Raw genomic sequence first — 22,693 nt, forward strand, 5'->3', positions numbered from 1 at the left:
ACTCTATGTGAAGTGAAAGCAAACAACCAGCATGCATTAGTTAGTTTATAGTAAATGCACGAATATAGGATTATCCTATTTCAAAAGCCCTTTTAAAAAAGTTATGTTCAGCAGATGTAGGCCTACTGCATCAGTTCCTATGGTTGGCTTTAATTATAGTTTTCTGTAAATAATCTAGTCTATCTATAAAACCCTGCATAATTGTTTTATTGTTTATTTGGTGTAGCCTACACATTTATAAACCGCGTCATCCACAACAATACTACTAATTAATAAATAAGCAAATAAACAAACAAACAGTCATAATCAAACCCGCAGAAAGGTTTTAAAATCCTTTTCAGTGAGTAATATTTATTCGTTATGGTTTTCACAGCAGTAGCTAACGAATGTAAATTGCGGTTGCCATGTTGCATTTCAGTAAGAGATCACGTGAGCGGATATTGATCGAAGTTTCTGATCAGAGATTTATGGTCGTGCTGGAGGGAAGCGTCGATTATCCGAAGTTGTGTTCTTAAATGCTTGATTTAAATGTCGGACTGGGAAGATGAGTACGATGCGGATGGTGTGGCGAATTCAAAGCCGTTAACGTTACCCGTTCAAACTGTAACGTTACCGGTAAAGTCATTGAGGCCTCCGTCTCCTAGAGGCGCGCGGAGCAGAGAAACCACGAGTGGCGGCGCAAAGTTTGGTGAAGGCGGAGAGCAGTGGAGAAACTGGAGGGACCGAGACTCTGAATCCAATGTTTGTGACGGAGCAACAGGTAAAAATAACATATACAGTCGTTTCGGGACTGGACCTACAGGGTGTCGCGTTGGTGGAGACAGATCAGGCTCATCACCGACAACTCTCAGTGTGGAAAACTCTTTGGTCGGGAGAATAATAGGTGAGATACAGGTGTCTGTGGAACATTTCTTCATGCAGCAGTTATTTATGCTGTGAAGCGCTGCCTTCTCTAGTGATGTCTAGTGTTTTTCTAACAAATCGGTTGAAAATCTATCTATCAAATATGCGGCTCTATCGTTTCGAGTCAATGGGCCAAATCAGACTCATGAGTCGACAACCGATGAGTGAAGCACTAGTACAAAGAGGATTTGTAGCGAAACAATTATTAAAAAAAAAAAAAATGGGTCCACTGAAAATAATTTATAATATAACAATACAGATTCCGATAATGGCATATCTAGGTATTTGCTTAAACTAAAGAATGACTGAATTGTGAATTACAACGGTTCAAAAGAACCGATTCGTGGAAGTCACTTCGGTTTCTGTTCGTCTTCCTAGGTCGAGGTGGTGCGAAAATTCGGGACCTCGAAGAGAGCAGTGGAGCATCGATAAAGGCAAGTTAAATACGATAATGCTACCATAAATGTTGGCAGTAATAACGTTTGGAAATCTCAGAAACACCTGTAGTTTTAAAGTGTTCTGTCGCTACAACTTATTTCCGTCAGTTAAAAAAAAAGTCACTTGCTTCATTCCTGAATGATTCAGCCGTGTGGGGCAGTAAATGCCGGGGGGTTCGGGGGAAATTCCGCGGATTTATATCCCTGGATGTTCATATCTAATGAACATTTGTTTTCTAATTGATTAAATATTGATGAAAATATCTCTCTCTCTCTCTCTCTCTCTCTCTCTCTCTCTCTCTCTCTCTCTCTCTCTATATATATATATATATATATATATATATATATATATATATAAATATAAATACTGGCTTTATATCAGCCATCGGCCACCCTGCTCTCTATGATTTCAGCATCGGCCAACAAAAAGCCAATGTCGGTCGACCACTACAGTAAACGCAATGCAGTAAAGGTGGAAATATTAAAAATGGAATCAGCTGTTAAATGTAGAATATCACAGAATCTGACAAAATTTGAATAAAAAAAAAGAATTTCAAAGGGCCCTATGTAACTTATTATAAAGCTTCAGCGATAAACTATTTTTACATTTAAATATATATACCCGTATTTTTCAGACTATAAGTCGCACCTAAGTATAAGTTGCATCAGTCCAAAAATACGTCATGACAAGTAAAAAATATATGAGTCGCACTGGACTATAAATCACATTTATTTAGAACCAAGAGAAAACATTACCGTCTATAGCTGGAGAGGGCCCTCTGTTTATTAGGGGTAGACTACAAGAGCACTGAGCAGTAGTGATGCGCGGGTCTGGGTTTTTTCCAAACCGCAGGTCCCGCTTTTATGAAATTATTTGGCCCGCCCCGCAAATAAAGTAAAATTTCTTGACCCGCCCAGCGCATCGGGGACATCACAGAAGTTGCGTCGCTACTTAGACCTTCGTATCGTAACCTTATCGATATGGGCTATAGGTAATTGCACTATGAGGGTTCGTTCGTGAGCAAATCTTTTAGGTGAACGAATCGTTCTTTTTCACGTAATCCACTGACCATAGACCGTAAAAGACGAATTTCTCGTTCAATAAAGTTCCTCCCAAAGCAGTGCGCGAGCGCGGCGCTATTAGCTCTGTGAACTGTTTCATCCTGTCAAAAGAGTTACTCAAGATGTGATGGAGCATTTGACTTGTTGAATGTACTGAACGATTACGATCTTCTCGTAGGTGAAAGAGTTGAATGAACTGATACATCTCGTTCGCGAATGAAATGAGAGTATACAGGGTCAGTCGGCCAAGCATGTAAATCTCGGATCAGCAATCAGAAGATACAAAGCGCAGTTATCGGTGCACATACTCTTGTTTTCATATTTGGAATACAGAACATAACTCCAAGTTTAATCCCCGAAAAAACCTTGTGCTTTGTTAATCTGAACAATTTATTTAGGCTATTTATTTAATGCGATCATGTACACATAAAGCCAAATCAGTTTTTGTCACAAGTAAATACGTTCGTTGACTTAAGACATAACACATAAGACACTCTTTTTTGCCAACTGCTGTCGTATTTGTGTAATATGAAGAAATGGTCACTGAACGAAACAGTGAATGAATAATTTTTGTGAACGAACTGAAAATCAACGAATCTCTCGAAAGAATCAAAATATCCACCACTAAATTCCATGCAACATAAATGGATTTTTTAAAATGTTGTTTTTAGTGACCTGCACCAATCCGCCCCGCAATAAAGTTACAATTTCTTAACCTGCCCCAACCCGACCCACGCATCACTACTAAGCAGCATTAGGGCTGGGTACCGAACTTCGATGCCTTTATGGTATTGAACGAAAAACTTCGATACTATAAGTATCGAAAAATTATTTATCTTTCGGTGCCAAATTTCGGTTCCAAAAGCCAAGCGGACGTATTTATTTATTTATTTTTTGCCAAGTGGCTGTGTCTGTGTGAGCTTGTAGCATACGTGCATGTAAGGACTTAAATTCGCCGTGAATGGCTGTCGACCACCACGTGACTTGACGGGGAGGATTTTTGAAGATACTTGTAGTCACACAACACAAGTGTAGTTGTTTTTTCTCAAAACGTTTCCGTTTTACAATATCAAAAAGGTCTAAAGTGTGGCTACACTTTATAAAAGTGGATGCCGAGTCAACAAAGTGCAACATATGCGATAAGTGTATTGCAGCCAAAGCCGGCTTGCCCTCCCTCCCTGTTTAGTTTGGTCTATTCCATTGTGTATCTTGAAACACGCCCCCTATCACGTTGTCTAAAAAACAGAGAGAGAGACAGATTTATCCGGTACAGGGAATTTCTCTAAGCAGCAGGCCACTGTATACGTTCACTTAAAACACAACCGACTGTGTTTACGAGAATACTTGCAGAGACAATTATTTTGATATAATTGTATGTATGTGTTCATTCAGAAGCTACGAAACGCGAAAGATGAATTCATTATCTGTACACGCTAGGGCTGCACGATGTGTCGTTTAAGCATCGATATCGCGATGTACGAATCCACGATAGTCACATCGCAGGATGTGCGATGTAGGATGTTGTAGTTTATCAGTTAATCATTAACTGTATGGGCCAGCTGCTCCCCGGCCCTTGACGAATGTGATTCACGGATTAATTAAACAGCTTAACCATCATAGAGTGAAAATGTATCATTGACAGGACTGAAAAACACATGCAAGTTTAACAGGGCCGAGAGACAGAGAGAGAGAGCGCGCGCGAGAGAGACGGGGAGAGAGAGAGAGAGAGAGAGAGAGAGAGAGCGCGCGCACGATAGCGATAGCAAGACTGAGAGACCGAGAGCGAGCACATGCGCGCGCGACAGATAGAGAGACAGAGAGAGCGCGCGAGAGACAGAGAGAGAGCGAGCCGTCTTCAAACAACAAGAGCGATGTCTTGCTCTCTCACCCTCGCGCATAATTAATCAATTGACATGATGGTGTCGATGTTTAAATCATTTAAAATGAGAATGTAAGTGTGCTCACCCCATTTTTGTTTGTAGGAAAAAATATCGCAATATATCTTGCAGAAAAATTAAATATCGCGATGTCATTTTTTCCCAATATCGTGCATCCCTAGTACACGCATTGTCTGAAATGCAGCGCATGCTTTGAATGAATGAGTGCAAGCTCCCAACGCACACTAATTGTTTAAATGCTTGAATCAGCAATATTTAGAAACGAGTGCAAACAATCCGCTACGATCCGTTTCACCCCTTCAAGCGAGTGAACAACGCGAATCAAGCTAAGAATGTTACATCACTATTCACGATAGCCCATCGAACTGGAAAACACAATAGCCCCGGGACGTGAGGCTAGCGATTTTGCAAGCCCTGCAGCTCAGATCTATACAGTTTGTGAAATACTGGTTTCCACACTGGTTTCGTAAAAACAACAACAAAAAAAAATTGACTCAAAAGAATCATCGGTACACTAATCGGATCATGTACTTGTATTACCGAGCCAAAGATTATCTGTTATTGAACATCTCGAATGAATAAAGACTTCAAGTTCATCTGTAAAGCACATAAAGCTATCGTTTGAGTTCATAAACTTCAATTTCATGCATGATTCGTATGGATCTGCTGACTGAATGCAGAGTGTGAGTTCTAGAATAATGTTTGTGTCTTGATGAGCATGTATCGTTCACTAGGAGTCGCTAAATGAACAGCTGCTGTTCTTTTTTCTTTTTTTTTTTTCTTTTTTACGGAGGATCAGTTGCCATATTGGTTAAAATCCCCAAACTCTTTACTTAAATATAAAATTAATGCATGACATCAAAACAGGAGCGTTTGCATTATGATGTGGTGGGCTGCTGTGGGCCAGAATGTAGGGCTGTGCGATATGGACAAAAAAAAACGATCACGATTTTTTTTATCAATTTTGCGATTTCGATTTTAATCACGATTTTGTCATAAATGCATTCAGTATAATTTTTAAACATATTTCCAAAAGAAAACCAATGAGAGCTTTATCAAATGTCTCTAGAACAGACATAAGTCAAAATAATCACGAAGTAAAGATGTCAAACAAAATGTCTAAACATATGGAAAAAAATAAAATAAAACCGTGTTCAGGAATCTTTTTTTTTTTTTTCTCCATGCATTGGTCATAGAGCTCACTGTAGCAGTACCTCAGGTGTTATATGTTTTGCCCAATATATTTATTGCCCAAGGGTCACATACTCCATCTGCAGTGCGTATACAGTAATTTATGTGTAAGCGGTTCAGAAGCATCAACAAGAGTGCATTATTGTAACGTAAGTAATGCGCGAGCGCGAATCTTTCCACTCGCACCAGTGATGCGCGGGGTCAATGCCTACTATATAAATGACAAAGGTTTAATTGGCATTTTTATTTCAAAGGATACGACCCACAGCGAGCCGAATATCATTAAAAATATTTTTGGATGACTCGTAACCGCGGGCACCCGCTCATTTTGGATCAACCCGCGCATCACTGACTTGCACACAGATTTCCTTTGCTCTGTTATCAAAACCAGATGCGCGTGCTCAGATCATAGACTGTATAAGGCTCAGATACATGCTGACTTACAATGTGTCTCCTCTCATTCAACCTGTGTCCTGTGCACTCACAACTCTCTCTGCGCTCACGCGCAAGATATTAAATCTTTTCGCACCTTTCTATTTATAAACTTTTCTTTTCTCATCTTTTTACTGCTTGCAGTGTGAACGTTCTGATCCGTTAAAATGGCTCGAAAAAAAACAAAAAGGCTGCGCATCACAGACAGTGTGTGAACCTCTGCTCTCAGTGCTCTGCTCTCGCGCTCCACTCAGATGCGCTGCATCCTGATTGGTTCAGATAACATACTGCAGGAGGTCAGGGCCGCGGAAAATCGTGCTATTAAGCGATTTAGAAATCATGCACACTCAAATCGCGATTTTATTTCGATTTCGATTAATCGCACAGCCCTACCAGAAAGTCCAGGGCCACTTTTTGGTCCCAGTCCGCCCCTGAATGGCGCATCCCTATCCAAAAAGCACAACCAGTTGTATTAATAATGTTATCCTGAGTCTGAAGTGTTACCAGAATTTGATTTAAGGTGAAAAATAAAAGTTTTGTGTTTAATGTATTTGTGTTGATGTTGAAATGGATTTTAAAACATATGGTATCGAAGAAAGTATCGTTAGGAACCGGTACCGAAACTGAGGTATCGAAATTGGCACCGGATCGAAAGATTTTGAACAATACCCAGCCCTAAGCAGCATAGACCGCCCTCTCGCGGCTGTAGACGGTAATGTTTTAACTTGATTAATTTCTCTTGGTTCATGTCAAATTAATTTTTATAAATAAGTCGCACCTGACTATAAGTCGCAGGACCAGCCAAACTATGAAAAAAAGTGTGACTTATAGTCCGGAAAATATGGTAATAATAACAACAACTAGTTAAATTAGTTGGACACAGTACCCATGTATTCTTTTATTCTACAAAAATTAGCATTCTGTCATATTCCCATTACCTGTTTCTCACTTGGATCTAACTCTCCCTGTTCTGTGGTCTCTTCATCTCCTGTCTAGTAAAGGAACATGTTTGAGGACACAGAACTGGTTTCAATGCAAACTCTGATGACATGCCATTGGCCTAATTTTACTGATCTAAAGTACTTTTACCATGTGAATTTTAGAATATACTGTATGTAGCTATCCACACAACTTAAAAGCTTGTTCTCCTCTGTCCTCTTCCTCTCAAACTATTGTAGGATTCTCATCTCTGTGTGAACATTTTGACTAATGTTACTTCTACATAGTTTATGGACGCGTATCAATGGCACATTGAATTCACATTAGCTAATTAGCTATCATTTGCCTGTTTTACACAACATAAAATTAAAAAAATTGCTTCTAAGTAGGCTAAATTTGACAGTTTTTAAAAATACAATAAAACTAATGATCAAACTGAAAACCAGCAATCTGCCATTTCATCGGCTGAATTAGCCTACTCCTACCTCAAATACAAAGTGCGTCTGTGAATAATATTGTTGTTTAACGTTAGTTGTAACATTAAAATCAACCGTCCAAATCTGTTTGGCAGATCCAGCTGCTGTATTCCAGCCCAAAAACTGTTAAAAAAAAAAAGTTATCACTAATCAGTATTTATTTCAGTATTTTTACTTCTACGTTTTTCTTTCCTATGTTACGGTTGGTTACATTTTTACATTCAAGAAATAAACACAGGCTGCTGAAGCATACATAAAATAAACCGTTTTATGTGCATTAGCACCACCAGCATAAACTGAACTGCTTGCGTCTTGCGGAAGAACATCGTAGCCGGAACTACTTCTCTCTGTTTGTCTATGAAGAATCACAAAGGTACTGGGTTACTCCACCGCGGTACCCCCGAAGCAATCTAAAATAGTCTGAATATAAACACTTATTATAGGTGCACCCTAGTGATTCAGGACAAGCTAAAAACACGGTTTGGAAAATGGATTCATGGTGTATATAAATTTTTCTACATTTTGAACACAAACAAAGCTACGGACCGCAGCTCTGATTGGTTGTTTCTTACCGGGAGCGATGTATTTTCTGCAAATGGCAATAGGACCACTGGGAGGACCCAGAGGAGCTTGATTTTTTCACAGATTATCGGTCTCATATTCTACTGTCAGGACATAATGACAGGTTTAACAAATATGTAAAAAATATATTTTTACAAAAGTTACCTACTGCAGCTTTAAGCCTTTAATTTCATTTTTAAAAATGTAATTATGCATTTAAAAGTTTCAGAATATATTAATTTGGAGACTCTGAAACTGGCAGAGATAGGCAAGCAATGCAAAACAAAATCTGACATTGGGAAATGGTGAAGGGGACAAAACTTATATTTTGAAATGTGTGTGTGGGGGGGGGGGTTCCCTTTCACAGTTCCCTTTCACAGTTCCCTTTCACGTCACACACACACACCCATATATATATGGGTGTGTGTGTGCGCGCGCGCATGTGATATATATATATATATATATATATATATATATATATATATATATATATATATATATATATATATATATATATATGTATATATATATATATATATGTATGTGTGTGTATTATACCAGGTACAATAACATGGTTTCACAGCACATACATTCATGATTTATGAAAGAACTGGAATGTTAGCTGTAAAGCAACTCTACAGAAGAAATAGTGTCATTATTCATCTCAACCCAGATTCAGTGTTGATTCAGTTAAGTAACTGTTAGTGTTGAACAGTTAATCAGTTATGCAACAACTTAATTTTCAGCTGTAAAAGAAGCTCTGTAGCTCTTAGGCTAGCACCATAATTAATTTCTGACAGTAGTGAAAATGAGACTCAATTGTTCAGCTGATTAAAAGGGAGAAAAATTGGATGAAACTTGATAAAACTGCTTTGACAGTTGTGATTTGTGTAAATTATAGGATTTAACCATTTACAATGTGAGCCATTGTAAAGACTGTTAAGTTCTTCCTTATTTATTTTATTCATTTATTTGACAGGGACCGTGCACAGTTCAAGCCCTATACCAGAGTTAGCTGTACAGATAATTTACATCTGTGATCCCTGGGAAAGGAAGATTAAAAAAAAAAAGAACAATGTAGACAATACTATCAAAACGGATAAAAAACAACAACATGTGACAAACATTACTCGCATATAAACCAAATTACAGATATAGATACACATTCCATGGATTAATGATCACATAATTGATTCGCCTTCAGCCAAGTTTTTAAGGATATTTTACAATCTCTAATATAAGGTGGAATAAAGTTCCGCCTTTCTACTTCAGAAAAAGAAAAAACTGATTGTCCAAATTTTGTCTTTCTAAACTGGGTGTAACAGTGACCTCTTACAGAAGCCCTGGTGACCCTTACATTTTCTCTGCAAAATGACACACATTGCTTGAGTGGTATGCTTATTGAGCATTATAGTTAATATACTGTATCCTTCAGTCTAATTTTTGTCCATGTTAAATTCAGTATGGCATCTAACATGATTAAGGTCTATAAAAGGCAATAGTTTAATCACAGCTTTTTTAATTTCAGTGTCAGTGTAACAACGTACATAAATTACTTAATGAGCAGATCTACAAAAGAAAATAATGTCCTTATCATCGGGTAGTTTCAGTAGTATAGTCAGATCCATAATATTTTCTGAAAATCTGCCTTGAAGCTGTTGTCTTTTACTTTAATTCCGAGAACGTTCTTCCAAATTCACCTATGTTTTCAGAAAATAATAAGGCGTCATCTGGGCTTTGAACAACTCGAATGAGTAAGGGACAGTTTTCTTTTACATGGTATTTCAACAATTACTGTTTAAATGATGAATGATAGATAAACCGTGGTGCACATGAAGCAGAGGTACTTGTCTTTGGAAGCCGTGATGCTCAGCTCAAAGCCAAAGACATGATTGAAGATCTGGTGCATGGGAATTCTGTCAGAGGTCCTGGATGTGGCAATGGTAAGAGCACAGGAATCACTAAGCTACTATAATGTATTGTTTTATTGTGTTGTTAATTAGTTTGACATTTTCCATTTCAATCTCCAGGTAACAGCAATGCAGGGTATCAGAATGACTCCTGCTGGCCAGCTGCTGCTGTACGAGCTGTGGCTGCAGCTGCCCCAACAGCTGCACCTATTGACTGGACTGCACTTCGAGAAAATCGGGACAAATATGAAGCTATGAAATGGCAAGGTTAGTCTCTAGTGGCACAAGATTGATACATTTACTCATACTCCAGTTGTTTCAAATGTAGTACTTTCCTCATTGAATTTACACTTTATTTACACACTTTTAAGGCAAAAATTTTAACGAGTAAGCAATTTAGTTGATGTATTGTATGGAATATATAGTAAGATATGAAATACTACATTAAGTACTATACCTTATTAAACCGTCATCTTGTCTTCTGCAGATCTTCCCCCTCTCAAGAAGGATTTCTATATTGAAGCAAAATCAGTGGCAGTTCGCAGTGCAGAAGAAGTCAAAATCTGGAGGTAAAAGTTGTATCACCTTGCCTTCTTCACATTAGCCCACAGATGGCAGCATTTATCTACTCATAACAGTGCGTCTGAATGCTCTGAGATGAATGTACTGTGGCGTTCTTGGGTATAATGTTAGTGCTAGTGGTTTTGAATGTGTATTTTTCATTTAATATTTTTGTTTAAGTGAGAGAAACAATGTGCAAAGTGCTTTGTCAGTCTTTTGTAGGGCTGTCAAAATGGCTGAAAACTACATTTGGATTTTTGTACTTAAATATTATCGATATTTGAATTATATTCTAATTTAATTAAGAATATTGAGAATTCACACTTAAAATTGGACTACCTCATATTATCCAGGTTTTCCTGGTTCTTCAAAGGAGTTGTCGAGGAGAATACATTTTAGTTGTTTTAAATCATTTTGAAGTCATCTTGAAAGTTTGAGAACCACTGTGTTATAGCGAAAATTAGAAATGCAACTTCTTTAAAAAAGACAATAAATGAAAATGTATGTCTTTTGATATTTACAAATAAACAATAATCTAAAGGTACTGAGCGTTAGTGCAACACTGCATATTTGTATTGTTTTTGTGCCCCTGATCTTCTCTGCCCAAACAGAAAGGAGAACAACAACATCTTCGTGGATGACTTGAAAGATGAGGGAAAAAGAACCATTCCCAACCCAGTGTGCACTTTTGAGGAGGCTTTTGCTCACTATCCTGGAATAATGGAAAACATTGTCAGAGTGGGATTTAAAAAGCCAACTCCCATTCAGGTATCCTGAAGAAAGCATCTCTTTCATGTATTTGCTTCTGCTCTAAATGTTAAGTTTGATATGTGGGGATAACTGTAATCCTGGTTATTTTGTCTCATGTTTCAGTCACAAGCCTGGCCCATTGTCCTGAAAGGAACAGATCTGATTGGAATAGCCCAGACGGGAACAGGCAAAACTCTGGCCTACCTGCTACCTGGCTTTATTCATATGGATGAGCAACCTGTGTAAGTGTCTTCCAGAGTATCAGTGCTCCATATTTAATCTTTTTTATTAACAAAGTATTAATTTTTATTTATTTATTTATTTACACTAGACGGAGAGACAGGAGAGATGGCCCTGGCATGTTGGTTTTGACTCCCACTCGTGAGCTGGCCCTCCAGATTGAAGCTGAGTGCAACAAATACAGCTACAAAGGATTTAAAAGGTGCTGTAGCCAGTCACCTTAAATCAAAATGCTCTGCAACATGCATTAAGAATTCATCCTGATTTTTTGCCTCTTTGCTCAAAATTCTTCTCATTACTGTAGCATCTGTATCTATGGAGGAGGTGATCGAAAGGCCCAGATTAAACTAGTGACCAGTGGTATCGACATAGTCATTGCCACACCAGGACGATTAAATGATCTGCAGATGAATGAGCTCATCAACTTGCGCTCCATCACCTATCTGGTACATTAATGACAAAAATGCATACTGGGCTGGTAATGGTGCATTATTTTTGTAAGCATTCAAAAAAAAAACTACTTAAAAAAAAAAAATAGGTTTGAGTTTTGTAAACATTTGTTTTTTGGTTTTCCCCCTTTCAGGTGTTGGATGAAGCTGATAGAATGTTGGACATGGGCTTTGAACCTCAAATCATGAAAATCATTCTGGATATTCGACCTGACAGACAAACTGTTATGACTAGGTGATTGGCTCAGTGGTTTGGTTCTTTTGAATGGTGTATGGATGAATTTGACAGATGACTTTTAACTTATGTTGCATTCCATTGTTTGTTGCTCCAAAAATGCGGAAGGGTTATTTATGTCTTAAGTTACAGTTCATTTTAAGTGTAAAATTAACAAACATATAACTGTTGTCATCGTTCGGCATCTGTCGGTGCAGTGTGAACTAAACTTAAAATGCAGATTTAGCACTAATATTTTATTGTTTGTCGTGAAGTTTGAATATTTGTATGATTGCCATTTTGCTATGTTAATCTGTTTGTTTATTTTTATTTATTTATTTTTTGTATTACAGTGCCACCTGGCCAACAGGTGTCAGGCGGCTGGCCAAATCCTACCTGAAAGACCCCATGATGGTTTATGTGGGCACCTTAGATCTAGCGGTGAGTGAGTGATTGCAGCAGTGTATGTATTTAAAGTGGGTTACATACAAATATACAGCTTTTCTGTTTAGCCTCCTTATTAAAAGTCCCAAGTCAATTCCCCTTCTGCATCTCTGTCTCCCTCAGGCAGTAAACACTGTTCAGCAGACAGTTCTGTTCGTGCAGGAGGAAGAAAAGAAAGCCTACGTTTTTGACTTCATTGACCAAATGGAGCCTGAGGACAAAGTACTAATATTTGTTGGGAAAAAAGTGAAGTGAGTTTGAGACTTAAATGAGAAAAAAAACTTTATTTTTCTTTTTATTCCATGAAACCAGATAAAAGAGGAATTTGTGCAAGCACACTTTCATGTTCTACTGAAATGATATTGCCTAATATAATTTATATTATGATCACTTGATGTGGTAATCAGTCTATGCACATTCCTTTGTGTGCTTGAGAAAGGTGTTGTGGGGAAATGCTGCTCTTTCCTAAAAATGAAACTTGGCATTTCTCCACTGACAAAGGGAGTGGCCATTTAATATGTGGTCATAAAAAAAATATTCTCCACACCCCTGTAATACTACCATCTTTTGTGGTCATTAAACGGTTTTGCAAACATAAAACCAAATGCTCACTTTGGAAGGGGTTCTTTATTACACTTTCAGTCTGACAGTTTGATTTAGTGCTTGATCTTGATTTGGCATTTCCATAATTGGAATCAACTCTACAAGAGCCTCATGTATTGTGGATAATTTTAATAGTTATTCTACTCTAGAGGTACTGTTTGAGGAATCGTTCATCCTAAAACCATCAAAAAAAAAAAAAAAAAAACTGACCCTGACTACATTACTCTATGCCAAACTTTTAGATTTAATGTAAATCCATAAAGCAAAACTGGTTAAGAATGTCTGGGTCATCAGATTCTCACTGTGATTTCTCTTTCCTGCTGTTGCATAGAGCTGATGACCTCTCCAGTGACCTGTGTCTGCAGGGTGTAGCGGTTCAATCTCTGCATGGAGACCGCGAGCAGTGTGACAGAGAAGAGGCACTGCAGGACTTTAGAGATGGTATGTTAGTAATAAATAAATAGAAGGGTAAAATATGTCATTTCTGAGACACCAATAACACCAGAATTGTAAAACTGCTGACCCCATTTTCCTTTAGACAAACAAGTAGTTCCAAACTCAGTCATTCAGTCAATGTTGTTTTCCAGGTACTCAAACAAACACTGTTTGGCTAGTGGTGCGTAAAATGCAAACTTTATGAATATTTTCGGTGTAGTCAGTGACTGTACTGAGCCCCTTTAGATTTAAATTGAAATTGATCTGTGAGATTTCCATCTGCCTATCCATGGCTGCTGTCAAAGGTCGCGTGCGCATTCTGGTGGCGACTGACCTGGCCTCACGTGGGCTAGACGTTCATGACATCACGCATGTTTTCAACTATGACTTCCCTCGGAATGTGGAGGAGTATGTGCACCGTGTCGGGAGAACTGGGCGAGCAGGGTGAGTGAAGCAGTGAAAAGTGTGACTGAAATTACAGTTACAGTAAAAAGTGTGATTATGCAACCATTCAGGCTCTATGTAAATGAGACAATGTCTTGACTCAGGAGGTCCGGTGCATCTATAACCCTGGTAACAAGAGAGGACTGGAAAGCAGCTTCTGAGCTGATCACCATCCTGGAGAGATCTGGTCAGGTAAACACACCTGCTGGCGTCCACTCCTTTCATTATGTTTATTGAACTCTGCTATGTAAAGAATGCAAATCCTCAACATCTGGCTGATTAGTAAGAAATCTGAGGCTTCTTACAATAGGTTGTTTTTGTAAGCATGCAGGTTACACGTGTATGATATGAAAATAGGGATGTACTGAAATGTCTGTCACCTTTTTAATTAACCCCTTACAGTCATTGGGACACATCTTTCTTTGTATGTATTGTGAGAATCTCATGGAGAAATCTAGACTAATAAAAACTTTAATAGGTATCCACAATATATCTATGGTCATCATTATCTGATAAAAGAGACTTCTTAATGTCATCAGTATCAATTGAGTAATTAAAATAGTTAGAATATTTAAAACTGAGTAAGTCAAAGTATAATGGGCCCCTAATTTGTGTACTGCAGATACATTTACTTTTAGAAAATGTATGTTCCATTGTACATATGTAGTGCAAGTCTAGACTAGTCTAGATTTTTTTTTTAGGACTTTCCAAATTCACATTGATATTATTGCATGCACAGCAATTGCATTGTAATTAACAAGAGTTTCAAACAAAAGCTATTTTAAAATTAGCATTTTTTTATGATTTGGATCAGTGTGTCCAGTTTTTGCTTGATCCACATATCATATGTGTGGAAAAACAACTGTTCATTGCAAAGTTTGTATTCAAAGATTTATTTGTCAAATGCTTAGTTTGGATGAAAGTGAAATCAGATCTCTTTTGTTTTTCAACGTTTCAAAAGCCTCACCTCAACCTTTTGCCAGTAAAAGGTCTTAAAACAAATTTAACTGTAAAACGAATTACTTTTTGTTGTGTATAAATAGAATAGAGAGAGAATGAATCATTCCGTGGAGATTGTCTTTAGTGTTTTTATTATATACGTATACAACATGCTAATGGAGAATCTGGATAAAGGAAAGCATCTTTCCTATCTTTAGGATGTACCTGAAGAGCTGGTACTAATGGCTGAACGTTATGAAAAGCACCAGAGGGAGAAAGCAATGTTTGCGCCCAGGGGCAGAGGTGGAGGAGGTGGAGGAGGAGGAGGGGGAGGAGGACGGAGAGGTAGTTTCAGAGGAGGCTCAGATCGGTGGTTCTGATAGCTTGAAAGGTAATATTTGTTGCATTATTTTGTCTTGGTGTTTCACACCAGTATGAAGATTTTTTTATTTCACAACAAATTTGTTAGATTAATTAAAACCTCATTCAACTAAATTTAAGTGTTTATGAGAAATTTCTCAGCCAAATGTGTGTGCTTTTAAGCATTTGTATGTGTTGTACCAGCAGTAGTTTTAATCTTTAATTGTGTCTTTCAGGTTGATGTCACTATACTTCCTGGAGTTCATTCATAAGCTTTTAAAGTGTTGATCCTCTCTTTTGTAGAGAGCCTGTTAAGTCCTTGTAACTGACCATTTAAGTTCTGCTATGTTTAAGAAACCGATTCATTTTGCATGCATGATATATTTCTTTAATATAATTTTTTTCCACTGTTCATTTTTTTTTTTTTTTATTGTTATCCTACATTGATGTGAGGTAAAATGCCTCCAGTTGTAGATGATGTAACAATCTTGTTCAGCTAAATCCATATCAAATAAAAGCCTATAAAACTATTTGGAATATGTATTAAGCAACAATGGACTGTCAAGATGAAAGAACACATACATAAATACAATATACTGAAAATCAAAATTAACTGAATATTGGAAAGTTGTTATTGCACTGAAATTCAACTGCATTTGCCAGGAAATCACAGCTACTCTGAGAGGCTTGATGTAAGAGATTATGGGATGGAACGAAAAAGTTAGGGAGATGACGAATTCTTAGATATTTCACAAATTCTTCCAAAAGCAGCTTGAAGCAGTTGGCCAGCTGACTGTAAGCCCACTCGTTGTCAGTTCCCCTTGTGGCACAAGCATGAAGAAGGGTGGTCTTTGCATGATAGGAGCAGAAACTGGACATCTTATTGGATTTGGAGTCAACCTCTTTGAGCTGTTGAAGAAGATACTTCAGGAGCTTTAGACAGTCCTTCCTGTAGAAGTAGAGCAAAGTTCCTTTATTTTATTGTAAATGTTGTGGACTTAGCGAACGCCATTGTATTAATGCAAACAATGAAGCATCATCACAACAGACAGTTTCTGCACTTAAATTTTACCAGCATCAAAGCTTGGCACAAGAGGAACAGAATAATAATTACCGGCAACATTTCTGTCCAACCTCTTCACAGCATGTCTTGGAGTGGCCATGTTTATTCAGAATTAGTTTTTCGACGTGCGAAAAAGAAATTCGCCAGGTATCTGTGAAAAGGACATTTTTCCAAATAACTTCTCAGTTTTTGAAGTGCCACAAAACCAGTCATAAGGGTAAACTTTTCAAAATTTAAAACCCTAATAAGCTTTTCATTGATGTATGGTTTGTTAGGATAGGACAATATTTTTTTTAGATAAAATTGCCAATTAAAGCTGTCCAAACGAAATCCATAGCTATGCATATTACTAATCCAAAATTAAGTTTTAATATAATTTCGGTAGGAAATTTACAAAATATCCTCATGGAACATGATCTTTACTTAATATCCTAAAGATTTTTGGCATTAAAGAAAAATAAATCATTTTGAACCTATTGCTACAAGACTGGTTTTGTTTTCCAGGGTCACATATATATATAAAATAAAAAAACTGGTTATGATGATAAACATTATACCTTTTGCAACAACTCCATCATGCTCCGTGTTTCCCTTTCCCTCATATTTAGGCACCAGGTAGAATGGTTGATGCTTCATATTAGCTTTCTCCTTCTTACCAAGCCAGTTTTCTATTTTGAAGCCATCTTTTGTAAAGTCTGGCCAGCTTGCACGATGAACCTTGAGACCAAGAACGAAGTCTACAGAAATAGTCTTTCCGTTTTCTCCCATTTTTATTTCCAGTGTCACTGCAGGGCATTTAGGCTTTTTTCGCTGTATCTCAATTTGGTCTACAGAATGCAAAAAAATATAAATACAAATATTATGGATTACATAAACTTAGCCACCATGTTAAGATGTGTCTTGAGAACTAGTTTGACATACTAGCAGTTGCCAAGGGCTTATCAGTCTTAGTTTTCCAATAGAAATAAAACCAATCTTCTTTTCATTACTGAATAAAAAAAGCTATGACCGGTCTTGAGGGGGAAAAATTTATTAAATTTTTTTTAAGACTAGTCTAAACTGTTTATGCAACCAGTCCCAGCCCAGACAGCAAGCAGTTTTGGCCCAGATCCGGCCCACATCTGGCCCGCATGGATTTCACGTGGGCCAGATGTGGGCCGAATCTGGACCAACACTATGTTGCTGTCTGGGAGAATGCTTAAATGGTTGTAGCCTTTTGGTTTAGAGCTGGTGGGAAGGATTACTTTTGTTTTTGTTTTTCCCCAGGGGTTGAATTAAATGCAGAGGGTAAAGTATGAAGGTAAAATGACGTCATAAAGATTTGCATACGCAGGGTAATTTTTGCGGAAGTGTACAGAAGACTGTAAGCGTAAATTAAATTTGCATGCGCAAGAGAAGCTTTGTAAAGGTGTAAATCGCGTTTCAAGCGTAAGAAAAAATGATTTGCAGCATTTTACTGTTACTTGTAAGTGTAATTCATGTATTGTGAAACTGCAGCTTCATGCTAAAGCAAAATAAATATGATCTGCATGCTTCTGACCATTTTTCCGCGCTTACACTTCTGGCACGTTTCTTTCGCCAAAAGACAGTCAAAAGCACTGCAAGCCTGTGAACGGTGATTTGCAAGCGAAAACAACAGTTTAAAGAACTGCAAAACAGATTGACTGCATAGAACCAATCTGTAAGTGTAAAAAAACAAACTGTTGCAAATGTCTAAATGAGCTGTTGTGCATGTGGGGCAAAAATTTCCCGAAATAATCCGATATGTACAGCTCCGTCTTTCTTTTCTTTGCGCTTACAATTTTGGCACGATTCTCTCACTAATTTAGATTTGCAAGCGTGAGGGGGAGGGCGGGGCCACCTTCCTCTTGTAGCCAATCAAATGAGCCTCTCGCTGACTCTTAATTTACTCTTATCTGATTGGTTCAATAAACACATCATACGCCTAGACCAAGACATTAACCAAGACATTCATCTTCATTTAGTTCAAAATAGTTCTTGCTGCAGGAATGGTACTTTTAACGTACACATACAGTAAAATAAATAAATAAAAATAACAACTTAATTAAAAACATGCTCCTTTCATAAGCTGTGTTCATACTTAATTGTGAGCTAGTTTTAACATTATTTGATTTGGCTTTACATTGAACTTTCATAATCTGCTTACACCACTGAACTGATGTTAAACTTTATAATCAAAATGATGTTATGTGACAATGCTCAACACTATGATATCAGAGTGCTATACTTTGTAAAACCTTTTTACCATGCCAATAAAGCTACTTGAATATGAATTTGTCAATTTTTCAGACCATGTTTCTGTTTATGGTATTTAACACTGATGATTTCATGTGACTGATCAAGCTATATGAAGCAAAAATGAGTAACAAAATGCTTTGTGTCCAGATTTGACTAATGCAAAAACTTTGATAAATATATCTTAAATAATGTCTAAATATATATCCAAATTCAAGTAACTAATTACGTGGGAATCCAAAGTTTCCAGCCATTATAGGGAACACACAGCCATATATTTATATATAGAGAGAGCTAAACCACGATAGTATTACACATGATAAATGGTGTACAAGTTAAAAAATAAATATTTAAATAAATATTTTAGTAATATTTTGTAAAATCCCCTTTTATTACAACATGTTAAATAAAACATTATTTCTGTTGGTACAATTATTATTGAACCAAATTTGTGTTAAAAAAATGGATCAGTAGATACGTACAATTATACATGTATTAGGCTAGTGCAGATACTAGACTTTCAAGTATAATCCATAACAATATAATATTACAATAAACTAATATTTCATATAGCCTGTTGAGGAAGAGAAGGAAACTACACAGCCTCAAATTCAGTAAGAACACATAGCCTAATGGTACACAACTTATAAAATATCATGTTTTAATTAAGTTGTTATTTTTATTTATTTATTTTACTGTATGTGTACGTTAAAAGTACCATTCCTGCAGCAAGAACTATTTTGAACTAAATGAAGATGAATGTCTTGGTTAATGTCTTGGTCTAGGCGTATGATGTGTTTATTGAACCAATCAGATAAGAGTAAATGAAGAGTCAGCGAGAGGCTCATTTGATTGGCTACAAGAGGAAGGTGGCCCCGCCCTCCCCCTCACGCTTGCAAATCTAAATTAGTGAGAGAATCGTGCCAAAATTGTAAGCGCAAAGAAAAGAAAGACGGAGCTGTACATATCGGATTATTTCGGGAAATTTTTGCCCCACATGCACAACAGCTCATTTAGACATTTGCAACAGTTTGTTTTTTTACACTTACAGATTGGTTCTATGCAGTCAATCTGTTTTGCAGTTCTTTAAACTGTTGTTTTCGCTTGCAAATCACCGTTCACAGGCTTGCAGGGCTTTTGACTGTCTTTTGGCGAAAGAAACGTGCCAGAAGTGTAAGCGCGGAAAAATGGAAGTCAGAAGCATGCAGATCATATTTATTTTGCTTTAGCATGAAGCTGCAGTTTCACAATACATGAATTACACTTACAAGTAACAGTAAAATGCTGCAAATCTTTTTTTTTGATTTACACCTTTACAAAGCTTCTCTTGCGCATGCAAATTTAATTTACGCTTACAGTCTTATGTACACTTCCGCAAATATTACCCTGCGTATGCAAATCTTTATGACGTCATTTTACCTTCATAGTAAAGTTCTGCAGTTGATGTGTTGTGAATCACAAGTAACAATTTACTGATTCAGTTGAAACGTGCTTTATATTTTTGAAAATAGCAAAATTTTCACTAAAACTAGTTTAATTTTCGTCCTCATCTCGTAACACTAAAATTAAACATGTTTATGAATGTTTCTGTTGTACTTTTTCTTAAATATTATATATATATATATATATATATATATATATATATATATATATATATATATATATATATATATATATATATATATATATATATAAATATTTCTCGGGCTACAAGGACTAAGCAATGATAACCGACGGTAAGAACTGCATTATGGGTTAGTCGCAAACGGGGAACTTTTCTCAGAAAGCCTACTAGGCGTATTTTGTTCAAATGTTTAATTTCTACTTGATGTGCCAAAGAGATGTTTCCCCCAACTTGATTTTCCATTTACACTTATATTCCTGTCTGTAAATGGTCGAAATTGCCGCAAGTGTTTTGCTTTTACAGGCTCGTTCAAAGTCCAACAAGAACTGGAGCTAGATAAGTGTAGAACGTTCGAAATATTAAAAATTATATTTCAAAAGATTCGCATTTAAACGTTTAAGCTTAAATCATACATTATATATTATGAGTTCATTAAAAGATTTACAATAACAAATAAATACTTGTTTATTTGGACCTACATGGAAGTTTCTCCACAGCCTTCTTGACGGCGTCTCTGAATTCACTCATCATTTCGCTGGCCTGAATGGTCTTGTCTTCATTTAGAAATCTGTCCAGAGGATGTCTTGTCGGATGTCGTTTCAGTGCAATACTGTAAAATGCTCCGGCCTCATCAAACTCCCGAATGTCCACTCGCTCCACAGGAATAGTCAGCATCACATCAAATTCATCTGGTTCACAAATCTAAAATGTGACGAAGCAGATGCTGGTTACTTTGAACTAAGCTCTTTTTATAAGCGTTGGGTGATTAGAAATGGCATGACCATATAATCGTAATATTGCACAAACGTGTCCGAACACGAATATTATTTTACTTCTCTTATGGAATAATTGGATATACCTGAAGGCATTTGTTATACGTTGTAATTTTTAACTGTGCTTAAACTTGTCATTTCAGTGTCATGTCCTGAAAACAAAAAACAAAAGTGTGCATTGAAACGAGAGAAAACGCTTGATTTTTCACATATGACAGGCATCTGTGAAATTTCAAGCGCTTTCTGGCCTGTTTTTAATCTAATATCACCGAGTATTATCTTTGTTTGGACATGCTCTGATGAGTGAATGCCCTTTTATGTTGTTAATAATAAGATGTTTACATGCCCTGCAAATCTGATACAGAATGATGAGTGCCGGAGATGTCACTGCGTCACTTACTTTAACGTTTTCATAATAACTTCCAGTTCGTAACCTCTCGATCTCTTCACACCAGGTGGTGTTTCGTTTCAGGAATGCAATGACTTTATCTGTTATGTCATTAACACAACTGGACGCATTAGACCGCTCGTTCTTCTTGATCTTTAATTTGTCAATAGTTGCCTTAAGAACCTTTCCCAGTGTGTCGTCGACTCTCTTTGGGGTTTGTTCTGCGCTTTTCTCTTGGCGATCCGGGCTGTGCGCACTAACCGCTGGAGAAGCGTCCTGAGAAACATCTGTTTTAATAGCGGATTCATGCCGCTGCCTAGGTTTTGCGTCCAATTTGCCTTTAGAGCTCTCCAGAGATTCTTCTTTGTCATTGTTTGAAAGATCTCTCTCCTTTTTTCTCTGACATTTTGGTGCTGGTTTTTCATCGGATTTACTCTGATGCTTTCTCTGTGCACTGTCTTGTTTCTCATTCTTGCCAACATTGTTTGCGTTTTTGGGAACAGAAGCGCCGTTTTCTTCGTGCTTACTCTCGGAGTTCTCCGAAGACTGTCTGAGATCTCTCTGCTTCTTACTCTGTCGATTATCCTGTTTTGGTGTTGATTTGTCATGAGGTTGCTTTCTGCTTCCCAGTTTTGGCAGCTTGGCCTCTGCGCGCTCCGGAGACTTATCCTCCCTGTCAGTCTTCTGCTGTTTACTCTTCTCATTTGCATTTGCTTTTGTTTGAGTTTTGGCTTTGGGTTGGTCAGGGTTTGTTGCGGGGAAGCTGCCCGGTTTTCTCGGGCTGTTCATGATGGCTGGTGTGTGTGCTGCGTCTCGCGCAGTTGTGCGTTAAATGAAGGTTTCAGTTACGGAGAAATGTGACATCAGGCTACAGGTGCTTGTACTGTGCCAGCCTCTACTGTTCAAAGTTCTCACTTCCTCAGTGTTATGATGTATTATGACGTTATTTCTGTAGGCTACGCATTGGGGTTTCCGTGGATCGTGTGAAGTAGCCTACATTTATTTGACAAAAATGTGTACAGGTGCTATAGTTGTCATCTGTTGGCCAAAATAATGGTTTGATATTTATATATCATAACGTTTACTTAAATTCTGCTTAAGCCTTTAATGTAATATTTAATAGCAGTGTGAAAACATGCCTAGCTTTAAGTGTGTTCATTAAAATCTTTCTTCGTGGCCAATAATGATGATATAACAATATTTAATACCGTGAAAAGTCCAAGACTATTTGACTTAATATTCCTCCGGGCAGATTTATGTTTTAAGTGGAGTAAAACGTCACCTCTCTGCATTCGAGTATAACAGGAAAATATTTTAAACACTATTATAAATTGGAAAACT

General features: G+C 37.2%; 2 protein-coding genes across 2 annotated transcripts; one reads left to right on the top strand and one right to left on the bottom strand.

Moving 5' to 3' along the window:
- The first annotated feature begins 419 nt into the window (after positions 1 to 419).
- Positions 420 to 15,778, top strand: ddx43 (DEAD (Asp-Glu-Ala-Asp) box polypeptide 43). The gene is made up of 17 exons (XM_026223892.1): positions 420 to 883; positions 1,282 to 1,337; positions 9,716 to 9,842; positions 9,930 to 10,076; positions 10,297 to 10,378; positions 10,982 to 11,138; positions 11,244 to 11,362; positions 11,452 to 11,562; positions 11,665 to 11,806; positions 11,944 to 12,044; positions 12,377 to 12,464; positions 12,591 to 12,718; positions 13,402 to 13,511; positions 13,811 to 13,949; positions 14,054 to 14,141; positions 15,107 to 15,279; positions 15,485 to 15,778. Exons 1-16 carry the CDS (start codon positions 529 to 531, stop codon positions 15,266 to 15,268), a joined length of 2,112 nt encoding a protein of 703 aa, XP_026079677.1. The 5' UTR covers positions 420 to 528; the 3' UTR covers positions 15,269 to 15,279; positions 15,485 to 15,778.
- Positions 15,779 to 15,850: 72 nt separating this feature from the next.
- cgasa (cyclic GMP-AMP synthase a) lies at positions 15,851 to 22,339 on the bottom strand. The gene is made up of 5 exons (XM_026223893.1): positions 21,365 to 22,339; positions 20,671 to 20,893; positions 16,869 to 17,138; positions 16,363 to 16,462; positions 15,851 to 16,197 (listed from the first exon to the last, which is right to left on the bottom strand). The coding sequence occupies exons 1-5, from the start codon at positions 22,139 to 22,141 to the stop codon at positions 15,858 to 15,860; spliced, it is 1,710 nt and encodes a 569-aa protein (XP_026079678.1). The 5' UTR covers positions 22,142 to 22,339; the 3' UTR covers positions 15,851 to 15,857.
- Between the last annotated feature and the right edge of the window lie 354 nt (positions 22,340 to 22,693).

This window comes from Carassius auratus, chromosome 38, assembly GCF_003368295.1.
Source record: "Carassius auratus strain Wakin chromosome 38, ASM336829v1, whole genome shotgun sequence".
NCBI classification, from domain to species: domain Eukaryota; kingdom Metazoa; phylum Chordata; class Actinopteri; order Cypriniformes; family Cyprinidae; genus Carassius; species Carassius auratus.